The 17,153-nt window shown below is 33.5% G+C and overlaps 1 protein-coding gene across 1 annotated transcript in view; it reads left to right on the plus strand.

Annotated features, from left to right (window-relative positions):
- The first annotated feature begins 2,093 nt into the window (after positions 1-2,093).
- Positions 2,094-17,153, plus strand: part of wdb (serine/threonine-protein phosphatase regulatory subunit widerborst) — a 41,141-nt gene continuing 26,081 nt past the window's right edge. The window contains exon 1 of the mRNA XM_085948046.1: positions 2,094-3,099. Coding sequence (XP_085804172.1) covers positions 2,949-3,099 — 151 coding nt within the window. The 5' untranslated portion in view covers positions 2,094-2,948. The remainder of the gene's footprint in view (positions 3,100-17,153) is intronic.

A 17,153-nucleotide genomic window follows, 5' to 3' on the forward strand; every position in this document is an offset into this window, starting at 1 on the left:
CATCGGATATGATTTCTTGATTGAACTACACCCATATTTTCTGGAATGACAAACTTTTTCTCATTTACACGTAAGCTACTCACAATAGATGTCACATTTTCATTCTTGTGCCATCTTTATCAGTAAGTACATAAACTGTCTATCCTTAGAGGACGTTACTGGTAAATCTCCCTACATTCTACACGCACATTCTTAGCGAATGACCATTTCCAAGTACATATTATTATCAGCAGTGACGTCCTGTAGGGTAGGCAGATTGAGCGTCGCTTGGGGGCGGCAGTTACTCGAAGGGCGGCAAATCAAAGAAAATCATTTGAAATATATAGAAATAGCTACCTAAACTTAGTAATAATGAAAATATCTTTCCATTAAAAAAAATCATCACACTGGTTTTATCGGGTTCGCGATATCTAGTTTAATTCCGCTGCCCTTCGACGTCCTTGGTGATCAGAAACGACACGTGCAGATTTGCGAATAATTAGTCTGATATTTTGTTAGTAATGTATCCATACAACACATTTCTTAGATATTGGACTCATTAAAGGATGATAAAAATACTGTATAAAAAAATGAGGTGGCTTTTTGGCGCTGTCTAGGGGCGGCATTTTATCTAGGGACGTAGCTGATTATCAGCTCAAATAAAACTGACCGATGTACTATGTACTACACGGTTAAAGTTTATTAAACAGTAACTTATGATTCAAAAGTCTCCACTTTCTTAAAACTCCCATAAGTGAACTAATAAAAACATTGGTAAAGATGTCAGTCTGTAGGCCATGGATGCAGAGGAAGACGATGTAGAACGGGAATCTTCAGCGACTGGAAAGAGCGCAGGTGAGCGGATCAGCAGAAGGAACGTGACAAACGAGACACTAGATGTAGCAGAATAATCAAAACTCTAAGAAATGAGAGTCTTGTATGTAAACTAAATATCAACGATTTACATTTGAGTATATTAAACTTAGACAATCTAACGAAATACAAAACAAAATAAAGGTGACGCTGTATTAATAATTCAAATCATAGCGCGCAAAACTAAGCCGGGAATCTAGACATTTGTATGTTGTCACATTTTACTGGCAACACCAATATTAAAACCAATTTACTATTTTTTTAGAACAAAATATAATTTGTAATATTGGGTCTAATCAAAATTGATATTTTGGCTATTGTAATGCTGTTATTATATTCAATAGTATTTATATGTCTGAAATATTGTTCTGCACACTATCTATATCAAACAAATAAATGGTAGGTAACAAATATTAAACAGATGATAACATGGTATATAAAATAATTATGACGCCGAGGCTTGTATCATAACGCTTTATTAGCTTTGTTATAAGTATATATTTATTATTTTTTTACATCACAAAAACAAATCGAATACCTAGCACTTATGTGGTGTTATTTTATATACTCATAGGTAGTTACCTAAGAAGTTTATTTGTTTATTCAATACCTTTCTACCTAGTTTTATTTGTATATTGTGTACACTTGTAACGGCTAAAATATTATTTAAATGAATGTACCTATTATTAAGTAAGTACGGTAGGTATTATTTTGTGCACAAAACAATCTCCAAGTTCTGTTTTTGTAAAACTAAAATTATTTAATAAATACTGTCAAAATGAAAGATTTAATAATATAAGACTGCATTCTCTTAAAAAATAGTTAGGTATTACTTTATTAGTATTTTTATATTCTTGAAAAAGCACAATTTTTATTAAAGTTTGTAAGAAAAAGGTTTATTGAATGACTATTTGTTGCCATACCAACCAACATGAACAACGCTCGAACACGTCCGTTGGTTATAATTTTTTCGATTTTTCTGATGTCGACGAAACGAAAGAACTTCAGTTCATTGAAAATCTTCAAGATAGATGCGGAATACTGAGTCAAGTTTCTATTTTTCATAAGTATTTTTTTATTTCAGTACTTTAAATATATATTTTGTGGTTTCTTTTAAATATAAAAATCCTATTTAACAATAATTCTTCTAATAAAAGTGAGGTGGGTGGTGTATTTACGAAAAAAAGTAATCAATATGACTCTACAAATGAACCCTTCAATCTCCATCTATTTTCAGAACTAGGTACTTTTCTATGAGTGTTGAGTCTTTTCGCAGCATCAAAAACCATAAGTGAAATCCGTTTTTTCGTAATTTTTTAAAGCACCAGCCAAATTTGCCCTGCATTTTGATACAAACAGTTACTGCGGAACCGAAAAAACATGGATACAGTGTTGTTTTGTAATTTATATTGGTGATTTGTGCAAAAATGAGGTTCAATTTACTATCTCAACGGATGGCGAGTGATGGCGAAAATACGATGGGATACACCTTTGATGTGAAAATCCGCGCTTTATTAATACATTAATATAAGATTATCGAGTAGCTTAAATTATGAGTTTTGTGTTTTTTAGTTTTTAATTTTGAAGTGAGTGCTTAATTGTCATTAAAACATTTCGCGAAGCCGTTCTTGTTTTACATCTTGTCACTGGCGGACCGGCTGATATTCTCGTATAGGGCGTGCGTGTATGTGTGTCTTCAACCTTCTTTAGCATACGAGATATTCTGACACGCCTTTGAAAAGAAAAGTTATTTTTGTTAAGGATATTGTCAATCTATTAAACAACGTTTGACATATCAAATATTGAATAATATGACCGATAATTACGTAACTTTTTTGTAATTGTGGTAACAGTGGACAGCGATGTCTTGAACAACCTAGTGAATGGTGACTTCTTCCACTGAACTGTTCATTCATGTTTATTCAGGCCATACAGATATATGACCGCCTTTTGCATATGTCATGAATATCATCGCATTTATCAACCTGGCTACTGTAGAACATGCTTCGATTTTTTAATTTGAAAGAAAATCCACACTGATAATAGTTGTTGACATTTTGTCAGAAACATAATTAAATCACATCTCACTTGGCAAAATGTCTTCTGTGGACGGTAGACAGCCATTCGTAGATAGAATTGATCCTTATGCCAAGAGATCGCTGAAAAAGAAGACGAAAAAATCACAAGGGTCATCCAGGTATAGAAATAACCAAGATGTCGAGCTGCAGGAATTGCCACTGCTCAAAGGTACTTATTCTTCCTTATTCTTATAATACACTCTCAAGATTGTCAATCACAGAGGCAATGTTGTCAATAGTATCAATCTGTCAAAGGTCATATGCATGCTAAATGAAACGGCAAAGGATATTTTATATCAGCATTACATTGCGCTAATATGGTTTTGTGTGACAACAAACTCACTTTCCATAAAAAATATTGCTAGTCCATCCTTGTCGCATAAAATTTGGACCCTCTGCAGGCTTAAATTGGTTTTAATTGATTGGTAAACTGTAAACATACGTAAGTACCTACATAAAACAAATTCATTTCAGATATATCTTCAACCGGGTGAGGCAACTTGGTAGAAATAACAATATTATGAATTTGGAATCTAAATGTCATTTATCCAATCAAACCCTTTCTAATATTTAGTTAAAGTCTGCATTGATCGATATGACTAGAACATTGCCTACTGATTGACCCTGTTGACATTCTAAATGATCTGTAATTATTTATTGTAATACACTATGGAAGTGTGCGCGCTCACTTGGTAATAGATTGAAATACAAAACATTGAAATTGATTTGTTTCAGCTATCAAAATAAGTTATTTTAGAAACAGGTTTATTAATATTTCACTGCTTGCCCGGTGTAAATATTTATCTACTAAAATGGTCTTATTAAGTACTAAATTTGAATACTGCACTGCAGTATAGAAATGACAACTGTCAAATAAAGCATAATATTTGTGCTGGATACTTTAACCGAAATGCTGCATAAAACCTCTCCTAATTTAATAAAGTAAATTGAAGTGGTGTTATTTTGTTGATTTGAATGCCATTTGCTTATTTATTTATTTTATATATAATAGTCCCTAAAATGAATTGAAAGTTCCAATAAATTAGTTGACAGTATGTATGTGTAACCGTGGTGTTTAACTTTATATGTATGACTGCAATGTTAGTTGCATATTGTATTAGTGTAGTAAGGGAAAACTGCAGTTGTCAAAATGTCACAACATGCTTATAGCAATGTCACTGTCAGAATATTTATGTTTGCTTATTTTACGTGTACACAGTACAATATTTATCATTCTAATGTTTGCGTATGCCACATCAAAACACTGGTCTGCGTTATCTTCATGTTGGCTGCCTGTTGGTAGAAATTTTGTATTCAAACTAAAAAATGTATGATCCGTATGTTTTGTTTTCTGTCTCAAAATTTTCATCAGAATGGCTAATGACTCTTTTTGTTTGTTGACATGACTACACTATGCATCTTTATAGCACATATTTTTCGAGTAAGTATTTTGACAAAATATAATATTATTAGATGTCAGAATACCTATACAATTCATATTCATGGCATTGTTTTTAATACATATTTAGTTTTTTTAAAAATTTGTAATGCAAGATAAATTACCACTTTTGCTCTAAAGTGAGGAGGGAGGAGGAGAGGAGGAGAGGAGGTACACAATTTATACAATCCATTGAGTCCCTATCTGGATCAAACATACGTTGAAAAGACATTGTGTTCAGTCAATACTCAATTTCAGTTGCAATTATAATTATACGCCGTTTACACGTGCATGGATTTACTGCTGATAGTACGTATTATCACGGCCATAGCAAGAAAATGTACATGTAGTTGCAGTTGCAAGATTGCATGCATGAATAAAAAAGTTTGGAAGCTTCTGAATTTTCATGCGACAGTTGGGGTGTTTTCAATCAGTGTCAGTATCAGAACGATAGTGGCGAACCTGCCGGCAAAAAAACAAACTACATCATGGAGACTCATTTTGAGGTTAACCGATTTTTACAATCTGTCAAATAGTACCATAAAATGACAACATCGCGTCTCGTTTACACTTGAACAATGAGATTGGAGAGACTGTCAATACTTTTACGTGTAAACAGTTACTGTCACGATAGTTTAAAATATGCACTATTGCCGCCAGTAAATCCATGCACGTGTACAGGTGCTATTAAGACCATTTTATTCTGTCTAAATAAAATAGGTACAACATCGGATACACTCCAAATCAAAAGGCAGTAGTACTTATGGTCCGTAGAAAGCCCAAACATAAGTGAATTAGGATTAACTAACATTTAAGTAGTTCTAATAGATTAATGTTACCAGTCCAAAGCAGCCAGCCTGTTTTAATTATTAGTACTTACCGTATAATAGGTATGTTATGTCAACTACCTATATTTTTTTAATGATTACTTGCCACTTAGTCATATAAATACTTCAAAAATAATTTATCCGTGTGTCTCACGTGTACACTTTTATTCAGATTTGTCAGGTCACGGTTTTGAAAAATAAAGTACATCGTTTACGAACCCAACATAGAACTCTGTAATACTTTTTGAATCTAGACTAGTTCCGAAATATCATGAATATTGATACAATACCTTGATTTAGAATCTGAAAGAATATTTTAATTGATCATAAGCTTTCATTTATGTAAATCTGTAGGAAAAATATAATATTATATTGTTCCTCTGTTGGTACATCTCATTCAATTCTGTCAGACACTACATTTCCGAATACCGCCTATTAATTTAATTAGTGTACACACTTACTTGATACATTTTCATTTATGCGTATTGAAGCTTTTCATTGTAAATTTAATCCAAGAATAATACTAGCGTATACCTGATAATATGTACATACCTGTCTTATATTTAGATCATTTGAGTTTATGTCTATGTTATTAATTTTATTGTGACAGCTGCAAATCTGGTCACATTTGAAGGTTAGAACTGGCACGATGGTCAACTACTTTATTCCTAGAAAACGTAGCCACATTTAAATAATAACCTTTGATAGAATGAATTTTGATTTAAGTAACACTACTTACTTACCAATCTAATTTTTCACATTTGTGTTTCTACTTTTGTCATTATAGTGAAATGAAAATAGAAAATAAATTACCATTTTCCCTTCTCAGCGGAACATTTAGACTCCACAGGGCGGAGTGAACTAAGATGAATCCTTCTCCAATGCGTTTGTGAAACACACGTTGAAAAACAGTATGTAAATTTAACTGTCGGTGCAGTATCTGCCTTTGAAGCCGTGAGTGCCTTCATCTAGCAAAAATTCAACTTCTTCGAAGAACGTCTCCACTCCCCTATCCGCCACAACCTCTCTACACCTTAGGTTCAGGAATGCTGTGTCTATTTCTATATAGTCCAACCCGCACAGTTGAAGGTCTTCTGACCCTCATTTTCCCTTTTGGTTTTTCGAAGAGGAGCTTCATTGGCGTTTGGGTGTTTCCATTCTTGAGACAGTTTCAGTGTGTGAGGATCATTAGTTCGCTGCTGTACTTTCCTCGCCACACGTCGTCTTCCTTGCATACGGCTCGGAAGACCTTTTTCAGTATCTTCCTTTCAAAGATACCCACTTTCCAATATAATTTTTTTATACGGCTCAACATTCTAACCCACGGGTCAATATGACACCTAGTGAGAGTTTTGTATGTATAGCTGTATTTTAGTTTTCCTTGCGAGGAGTCTTGATCTGAAGTGTCTGTAAACCGTAATAGTTTTACTTTGTTTTTTTTATATCCGAGATAGTTGATGTTCCGACGCCATATTTATTAGATAGATAACATCCTGAGGCACTGCGTTCCAAAACATCAATTATATCCAATTTGTCGTTTAATGAAAATAATCTGGATAATCGAAAATCCGGATAAACGAAGTTCTACTAATTTGTTTTCATTGAACTAAGAATGTTTGTTAGTTTTTTAAATTCAATTTAATCCTGCCTAATCTAATCCAAGCCATAATAGATAATTGTCAAAAATATTCATCTGCTTTTATGGCATAATTTTAGATATTTTATGGATAGAATAATATTTTTTATCTACATTGTTTGGTTAGACAGGGCTTAATGAATTTAAAAAAACTAACCAACCCCATCTGTAATACCTATGTATTCTTAATTCAATGAAAATAAGTATGACTGAAAAAGTGAGCCCTATTTTTGTCGGATTGCCCATACATAGCGTACCTAAACTAGTATGGTTTGGTTCGGCAGGGTTTAATTGAATTTTAAAAACTAACCTGCACCATCTGTAAAATTTTATTCTTAGTTCAATAAAAACAAATAAATATGACTGACAAAGTTAAGTGTGCACTATTTATGTCAAATCTTAACAGCCTACCTCCACCCTTCGCCACTGCCCTAGAACTAGGGCACCGATTTGTTTGCCTGAGTAATTCATCTGCTCAACTTCTAGATCAGGGTTGGCGAACCTTTTTATGTACGCATGCCAAAATTTCCCAAATATCATTTTTCAACTGTCTGACGTGCAGATCAGTTTTTCATGAGTTTCATAGTTTTTAAAAATTCTATTAAAAAAATGATGACGTTCTAGATACCATTCACAGAACATAGCACACGTATAAGTTCATCACTTTTTTCAATTACGCCATACATTTCGGTCCACCAATTTTAAAACTGTCTACCAGAATTACTACTACTAGCTTCACCAAGTTTTTGTTTCTTATTTGGTGCAGTCATTTTTTGTGGGTAGAAATAAATTTTTTTGTTAATGTATTAATTAGTTTGGTTCTTATGGCACACATTGACACGAGAATTGCTCCGATCAGATTAGGCATTCTCTCGCTACAGTGGTCTCAAGCATCGTAAATCGATCAAAATTAAAGGTTCGTGGTGCGGCATCCTCCGCTGCCTGATTAGGTTCTTCTTTTCTTCTTTCGACCATGTCCGATCCTAATAGGATCATATGGGCCTCCTCTTAGTGTAATAATATTATATGCGACGCATAAAGTCTAAGGACCGACCTATGAAATTATATTTTGACATTAAACATAAGAGGGCTCGCACATCAGAACTCGCCGCATGCGTCTTACGACGAATTCGTCGATGTGACGTCATCGTAAACCAAGAAACAAACGTTATTAAATGGACCTTCGCACATTGGCCGTTGCAACTGCGACGCGAGACGATCCGCTGATGCAACATGTCGAATTTGTTACAGCCTGCATGTCGTATCTAAAAAAAGACGACTCCGCGCAAGCGCACAGCTGGCGGCCATCGGTCATTTCTGTCTTTGTCTCTGTCTACAATGTCATTGCTCGCTCACGCCGCCGCGTTTGACGTTTGTTCATACAATCAACACAATAAAAATGGCAGACAAGAGACTTCTCTTTTTTCGTGTTTGACGTTTGCCGCTAGGCAGATGTGCGAGGATGTACGATGCAACATTCGTCGAAAGTCTTAGAACTTTTGATTTATGGCCGTTAGGCACACAAGGCGAATTGTGATGTGCGAGCCAGCTAATGCTTACTTACTCTTGGAAGAGTATTTGCCTGATATTTTTTATACAATGCGATCTGTCATTTATTATTATTATAGGTATTTTTTTTCTCTTCAAACGCGTGCCATAGATTCGCCACCCCTGTTTTAGATGTTGTTTTGAGGGCTATATGAATTTGTCATACTTTTCAAGTTTTCATAACTGTTTGTATATTATTTTGATGGTTATGTTGACCCCTGTCACCTATTTGTAGATGTCTCATGTTGAGGAAAAACATTACCAATACAAGTATATAGGTCACTACAGATTAGAGAAGGTATCGATGTGTGTTTCGTATTTATATATCTGCATTATTTTGCTGTTGTAAATGATTCGCGCAATATCTATATTGACTATCATCCCGATAAGTCTGTACCATAAAATAAAAATAGTACAAAATGGACGCATTATGGGTACTTTTGAAACATGATATCTGGTAAGACGTGCAAGGACGGTGTTAACCATTCATCGCGGAGACACACCAAACGGTTTGTGTCAATATTCTATTGTTTATGTATCTGCAGCCATTTTTCTGATGTCTATTATTGTATCAATATGACATAAGATAAATCAGCGGCGAAGGGTGGAGATCCGACATAAATAATGCACACTAAACTTTGTCAGCCATACTTATTTGTTTTCATTGAACTAAGAATACAAATTGTGGATGGTGTCGCTTAGTTTTTAAAATATAATTTACACCCTGCCTAACCAAACCATAATATGTAAAAAGTATTCTTCTATCTATGCCTATGGGGTATCTAAAATTATGTCTGATTTTAAAAACTGACCAACAAGATCAGCAATTTTGTATTCTTAGTTCAACGAAAACAAATAAGTAGATGTCTAATATTTAAGCTGGATCTCCAGAGACTACCTCCACCCCTTGCCACTGAGATAAGTACAGGCTTATGATCACCATTCTTTTTTTGTATTGGTTCTACAATCTGATGCGGAGCTGCACCGCCTCATGAAATATATTTCTTAAAAAAATTTTGTTTTACGAGGAAAGATTTTCGCCACTTACTCAACCTATTAGGTCCACGCTCTGGGTCCAAACACGCATTGAAGAAACTACATTATCTTACCCATCGTGGGCTACCATAGCTTCATAATCACACCCAACAATCACTATTCTATATAAATGGTTCTGTATAAATGATGTCACACGATTTTTGCTTAAACCTCCCTCCATTGTCACATTTTCTACTTCCCCCTCTCTCCTTCATTACATTATATCGGATGCTTTCTCCTCATTCAGATGTGACGTCATGTGTACAACCCAAATCGGTTAAACTTATAAATCCATATAGGTCAAAAGTTAAATTTTTATTAAACACGCCAGTATTATCACAAATCCACCACCTGTGTGTGAGGTTGTTGCACATCTAATCGTTTCGGAAATCAATCTGCAAACACCTCCTAGTTCCTGTGTATACTATGGAAAAATTTGCAATTACAACTATTGTCGCTTTATTTTAATAATTTGAAACATTCCATCAAAAACGAATATTGTACAATCTTACTGTCTCTGTTCATCTGGATTTACTAGGTTTATAAAATAGACTGACGATAATAAATTATTATCAAGAAAGAGAGCTCATTTCAAATTCTATCTTTGTACTGCTCCAACGATTATTATTAATATATCTTATTTGATAAATGATAATAGGTGTATTGATAAGTGATTTAGCAATAACTTAGATACTGCCCAATATGAATTCAAGTGACCTACTGATATAAATGTAATGGCAGTCGATCAGGCTTACGTATTCTTTGGGATAAAACATGACGTTCATTTTGCTATCTATATTACTTAATCAAGTTGTAGCTGTCATTATTATTAAATTTAAACTACATTGAAACGCAAGAAATTGCAGCATTTTGATGGCATTTTCAATGCAGTAAACATCTAATGAAGAAAATAAAATTCTTTTAAAACTGTAGATGTAAATTCCTGTGCATAATAACTGATTATTTTTCAAACACTCATTTAGTCAAATGTTTGGCTCCACGGTGGAGTACTTGTAAAGCGGTTGTCTCGGCAACTGTGAATGCGGGTTCGATTCTGTGTCACAAACATTCCCCATAAAATAAAATCTGTCACAATCTCCACTCTATGGATGGTTATTATCAAACGGTTTTTTCTATTTGCCATGTCAAAAGATTCAATTGGAATATGGAAGAAATGAAAGCGGTAATTGTATTCACTTTTATACCTATTTTCGTTATCATCAGCCTGGGTCGGTCCTCTTCTGGACGAACGCCTCCCCTAGCTAGTTTCACAGTTTATGATCACTATATCTCCGCTGCCACGTAAATCTGCCAAGCTTAGTGACATTGTTGATCCAGCAGGTTGTAGGGCTCTGTGATTGTTTAATGACCCTCAAGTACTGCCGTACATTATTGTCCAGCAGTTGTCCACATCAGGCCCATTACACATTTCATCAGCTTGTCGACCTCTATCGTATCGCGTACTCTTGTAACCCTACTTATCTATTGGTTTCTTTTGACTGTGCTATGCCCGACATGGACCTTTCCATGTCATGTTATGAATTTCTCTTAGAGTAAGTGTCCATGTTTCACGTGCATACGCATAGCTACCGCATACTGTATGGTTTCACCTAGAGATTGGAAAGCTGAAACATTATGACAATCTAATTGAACTATTCCACTAGCGTAATAATTGTTCAAGGTTTTGTCGGATACCTTACGACAATGTTTGCCAATCTTTTTACCGAACTTCGGACCGGTAGAACTGGGAGAAATATTCCGCTGACCGCTAACTTAGAAATTAACATTATTTATATAATATTTCATGTATTGGTTTTTAATATTAATACAATCGACTGAAGGTACTTGATGGAATTTGAATTTAAATTCTAATGGATGTAAGTTTTGTACTATTCTTTTATATTGTAACAGGTAGACATAACATAATTACATAGGTAGGTAATAGTCTGAATCGGAATTTAAAAAGAACATGAAAATTCTATTGTTAATTGAAATAAGCAGAATCCGAAAAGTAACAAAATTGTTAATAATAGAACTTCTTGAATTTTGCGAAACCAATGTAATTTTTTTTTTTAAAATACTATGAAATCTGCAGCTGCTGCATATTTGCTAGAATAGTAGATAATCATGGCTTCAGTATTATTTTGAAGAGACGAATTTCTGCATTGACATTCATTTGGTATCTTTGTTTCATTTTTATTACTGACTAAACAAAAAAAATGATTTTCTTGGAATCTCTGGCGTAGGCAATTTTATATGGGCGACAATTATTTGCAGACCATCAGAAAATCATCAAATCCTACAAATTTCTTTTTAAATTGTTAGTATAGGATGGGCCATGGCTTCCTTCCACAGTTATCTATCTAAAGTGGACGCTTTCCAATTTGGTGCCACATGTATATGGGATTCATCGATTACTCCATCTAAATTGCGAATTTTCGGCCTGTCTCATTTCTTGTATTGGTTCGTTTGCTTGGTTTATTGTCATTAATATGGTGTAAATGACCTAGCTTGCACAGTCTCCCAATCTTCATTGGTCAGATAGATATGATGCTGAGCTCTACAGCTCAGCATTATATCTATCCCTACAATCGTTGCCGTCCATGATTTGCTCATAGAAAATATAAATTATATAAAGTATTGCCCGAGCACAATTTTTTTTAATGGTATTAAACATCGAAAAAATTTACCTCCACTCCCCAATTTGTCTCTCATGATACCTCGTAATGATGAGCGGTAACATTTTGGCTTATAATCATTGGCGGCTTAATCCGGAAAAACCTAGCAGGTCAATTTTGAATATATTATTTTAATTTGCCTTTTCGTTGTATACTGAAAAGACGTATTGCAAATTGACTTTTTATACATTATAGAATAAGTGCTAGAAATTGTTATAGGTCGGTACCTACTAACCCTTCAAAAAATGTCCGTTTTTCATAACGCCAACCCATCGTTAACCGAAATTGCACACAACGCGTTATAATTTTTTGTAAATCAGGTCCACTTTTCTTTCTTTGCTTTTTGAAAAATCATCAATCACACGATTATAAAAATTGTCTATTTTTCCCACATATTTTTTTTCAATACTGAGCATTGCAAGAGCGGTCAGTCTATCCTGGCCCTATTGCGTAGAAAGGTTTTTATTCTTTTGAGAGTGGAAAAACATCTTTCACTTTCAACTGTTGTCATTGGAATGACGCAAATAAATTGGAGAACTTTGATCGACTCGGAAAATGTTTCGTTGAAATTATTGCTGAGTAAAAAATGTAGAAGAGAAACTGCACTAATAGCGCCATGCAAATCATCTCGTTGATAAAACACCAATAATTCATTTTTTAACTTGATTATGTTTATTTCTTCTAACAGTTTTACCAAATTTACTTGACGTGTGGGAAAATTATTTTTAAAATCAGTGTAATTTTCTTTATTGAACAAATCGGATATAATGAGATGATCGTTGGATGCAAATCGTGCTTCCATTTCCATTATAATTGTATCACAGACTTCAATTGCTACTGCGTGCGTACTAACTGCTTCACAAAAATGTTATAAATCACCAAAAACTCCTTATATATTATTAAAATAACCAAAGGCATTCGTCAAAACCTGTCAACGAATCCGAACCGCATACACAGTTGCGTCTTGAGACCAATTATCTAGTCAGTGTTATCATTCTGTTTCATTTAATTAGGTGAAAAAATCTTTTGTCTCACACTCGGGCATTGCCGATATTACAGTAATTCACGCACCGTTACAAGCTTCGATCTCGTATTTTGTGTTATATCGATCTCTGTCTTATGTATGAGAAACGAGAGAGAAAATTTTATAAAAATATTCAATTTGGGTCAATTTTCAGACTGCCGGCGAACACAATATTTTTGTTCGGGGAATTATCGCCCAAACAAAAAAAGCCCAATAGACTGGGTTGACACAATATCGCGCGCCCTATAATTTCAAATCCACCGATTATTATTAATATTATTATATATGACATTGCACATATTATTAATATTATTATGTCGATTGTAAGGTATTTATTTTGGCAGGTCAATGACCGAATGACCTATAGAGGGAGCCGCCAGTGCTTATAATGTCCTGGATCTTACATATTCACATGTTATTTTTTTAATATTTGTTTGGAATCAAGAGTATGTACTCAAAAGGTTGAACAAATGGCTATCATCCATTTCTCATAAAAATAAAAATCTATTAATGCAACCTTCACTATGTAGAGGCCCATATCGTCTCTGTTCTGGCAGAACACACTAACTGAAGAATACTAGTTTTGAGTAATTTGACTTTGAAGTTGTTAAAATGTTTGAAATGGTCTATCTGCTATCATGTGAGTTTATTAAGTAATCAAATAATTAAAATAAAGACTGTTTAATTATTAAGAAGGTTTCCAGACGTTAAAGTTTGAAATAAGGAACATTTTGGTATAACTAACTCAATATTTCATTTTTTCGAATTAGTGTCTTCTGCCAGAACAGTGACGTTATGATCCTCTTCGGATCGAACATGATATGATGTAAATGTAATACATAGATGTGATTAGAATAAATTTTCGAAATCAGTTCTTATCAGAATTCACATGATTTACGTATATGGAAAATAGGATGAAATCTTATTTCACCACTTCCTAATCGCTTACACCGGTAGGGGAGCGCTGCCTTAACACACCTTTTACAAGTATCGGTTATAACACATTGAATCCGACCGTGCCTTGATTCTAAACACATTGGAAACATAACATGTAAACTTGTTGAAATCGTTTTGACCTCTGCTTCACAGTGGGGTGCTTTAGGTTAGGTTAGGTTAGGTAGGTAGCTACTGCAAATTCAGTTGGTGTCGTTAATATACTGGTATGTCAACAAAGTATGGCAGCGCAGACTGGCAGTCCCCAACATGAAAATTATACACCAATTACTTAGCTTATATGGCGTAATGTAGATACTTATTCTTCAAGTCACATAGCTCTTGATTAAGCCATTAAACATTATATAAAATCACGCCGTCAATATGGACCTTATCTAATTCTTAATATATATTATCTACTGCAAGAATTCATATCATCCCTATGTAGAGCCAGAGTATGTCACGCCACGTTTTCTAAATAAATTTAATAGATAAAATGCCAACCATCATTCAAAGTAGATCATTCTAAAAATATGATACAATCTGATTTCTTACTATGAAAACAGAATTTTTTTGCTATTCGCCCAACCTATATTGGATTTTTGATCTGGATCAAACATACATTGAAAAACAACATGTACCTAACAGCTTAGATAGAGACTTTATCGCATAGCAGACATCTAATGAATAAAGCAACATTAATCTTTTGAAAGATGGATTTATTTTCATGAATAGTAGAGGGAGGATAGATTAAATCACTTTAGAATGGTGATAGTTTATTTACCTACCTATTTTCATCTGCCTTTTCCTTGTATTCCGGTGGGTTTTATTGCGTATTTTTGAGTGTAATGTCAATTGAAAATGATGCTGATGATGAAAAATGCCTGCACTGCCACAAGAATCTGACACCATTCTACATTCAAATTTTTTGGAATTTTCGTTTAGTTATCAAATGATTAAATGTTTTTTAAAATATTCAGATGAAAGCGGTAATAGAAGTGAAACAATTACAAACACTCAAGCTTTGAGAAAATCACATAAATATATTGTGACCTCAATGGGAATCGAACTCGGAGCCTTCGGGTCAGTGTTGCCAACTGTCATTCACAAAAATATGCCAGATAGGGTAAGAAAATAAGCCAGATGGCAGAAAAAAAATGCTAGGTTTTCTCAAAACTCGAAGTGTCTAGAAACTAGCATTTCAAAAAAATATCTCAATTATTAACCTTCTTTTAACAAAAGAAAGATCGAAAAATAATTTTGGATTGAGCAACTTTTAAAATAGAATTCAAAATTAATGCAGGAAAGTAATTTAGTCATCATTTTGTATGTCACATTCATAATATATAAGGTACAAAAGGCCAACATATTGATTTTTATGCAAATCTGGTATAATATTCTGGCTATAATAATATAAGAAGTTTAAAGCTGTTTGAGGTATCGAAAAACGCTAGATTTAACGCAATAAAGGCATCTGTCTATTCAAAAATGCTAGATCTGCCAAGAAAAACGCTAAATTGGCAACGCTGCTCCAGATGACCAGGCCAGCGCCTTACGTACTGGACTACGGGCTTATACATACTGAGTATACCATAAAGTCATCTCAATTAGTGGAGAGCCTTAATCAAAAGTCTTTCTTTATCCCTCCATAAACGATTCTATAAAAATATGACAATTATATTACAAATAATTTCTCATCGTTTGAGTACATTGATACACAGTAAAAAAACACATCCACATCTGCCCCTTCAATCAGCATTATTTAGATATTAAGTAAATCGAGGAGTGATTTTTCAAAACAATGTATTTTCATTTTTTGTCCTGTAAGCATATTATGTTTTTATAATGTTGAAAACCATATGCCTGTGGCACAAAACATTGCAAAATAATTCTTAAGGGGGGACATGCTCGTCGAAGGTCAAAATTGAGTTTTTATTGTATTTTCAAACCATGATCCTGGACACTCCTTAAACGTTGTAGATAATCTATTTATATAATTTTGAAGCCTTATTATCCTTTATAGTTATTTTAAACATTTGATGATTGCATAAAGTATTTTTGTTACATAAAATAGTATTCTTTTAAACCTCTCGCTCTAATGTTTTAGAATATAGTCATATTTCAGTACATAAGTGTGCAGTGGTGTTAAGATTTTTTACATTTATTAATTTTTAAACGCATTTATAAAACCATTAGCATAATTTATTACGAGATTATTTTTGTAAAATATTCACGATAAAAAATTATATTGATAATCTCTGTGATCCCAAATTTGACAAGAATTAGACATTTTATTATTCAAAAAATCGGCAAGATAAACACATTTGAAGATGATTCTAAAGATATTTATTATAAGTTATGTCTTTGACCATTCAAGTGTGATAAAGATCTTATGAATAATGATTGCTTTATAATAATTATTGACCTAAGAATAAGGTAGTGTTTTTTTGAAATACGCCATTTCTTTTGTCATTCCCCAGTGGTTAAGCTACAACATACGGCCGTAGCCATAAATTGACAAACTATAATTGAAGTAGGAAGTAAAATGATATTGACGCGCGTGTTTGAACATGTACCGTTTAAAAAATAAATAAAAAAAAATTCGGTTAGGTACATGTTCAAACACGCGCGTTAACATAATTTTACTCCCTACTTTAATTATAGTTTGTCAATTTATGGCTACGGCCGTATGTTGTAGCTTAACCACTAGGGAATGACAAAAGAAATGGCGTATTTCAAAAAAACACTACTTTATTCTTAGGTCAATAATTATTATAAAGCAATCATTATTCATAAGATCTTTATCACACTTGAATGGTCAAAGACATAGCTTATAATAAATATCTTTAGAATCATCTTTAAATGTGTTAATCTTGCCGATTTTTTGAATAAAAAAATGTCTAATTCTTGTCAAATTTGGGATCAGATTATCAATATAATTTTTTATCGTGAATATTTTACAAGAATTATCTCGTAATAAATTATGCTAATGGTTTTATAAATGCGTTTAAAAATTAATAAATGTAAAAAATCTTAACACCACTGCACAGTTATGTACCGAAATATGACTATATTCTAAAACATTAGAGCGAGAGGTTTAAAAG

The sequence above is a fragment of the Rhyacophila brunnea genome, unplaced genomic scaffold (assembly GCF_057557595.1).
Source record: "Rhyacophila brunnea isolate RB1 unplaced genomic scaffold, BYU_Rbru_1.0 scaffold_20, whole genome shotgun sequence".
NCBI lineage: Eukaryota > Metazoa > Arthropoda > Insecta > Trichoptera > Rhyacophilidae > Rhyacophila > Rhyacophila brunnea.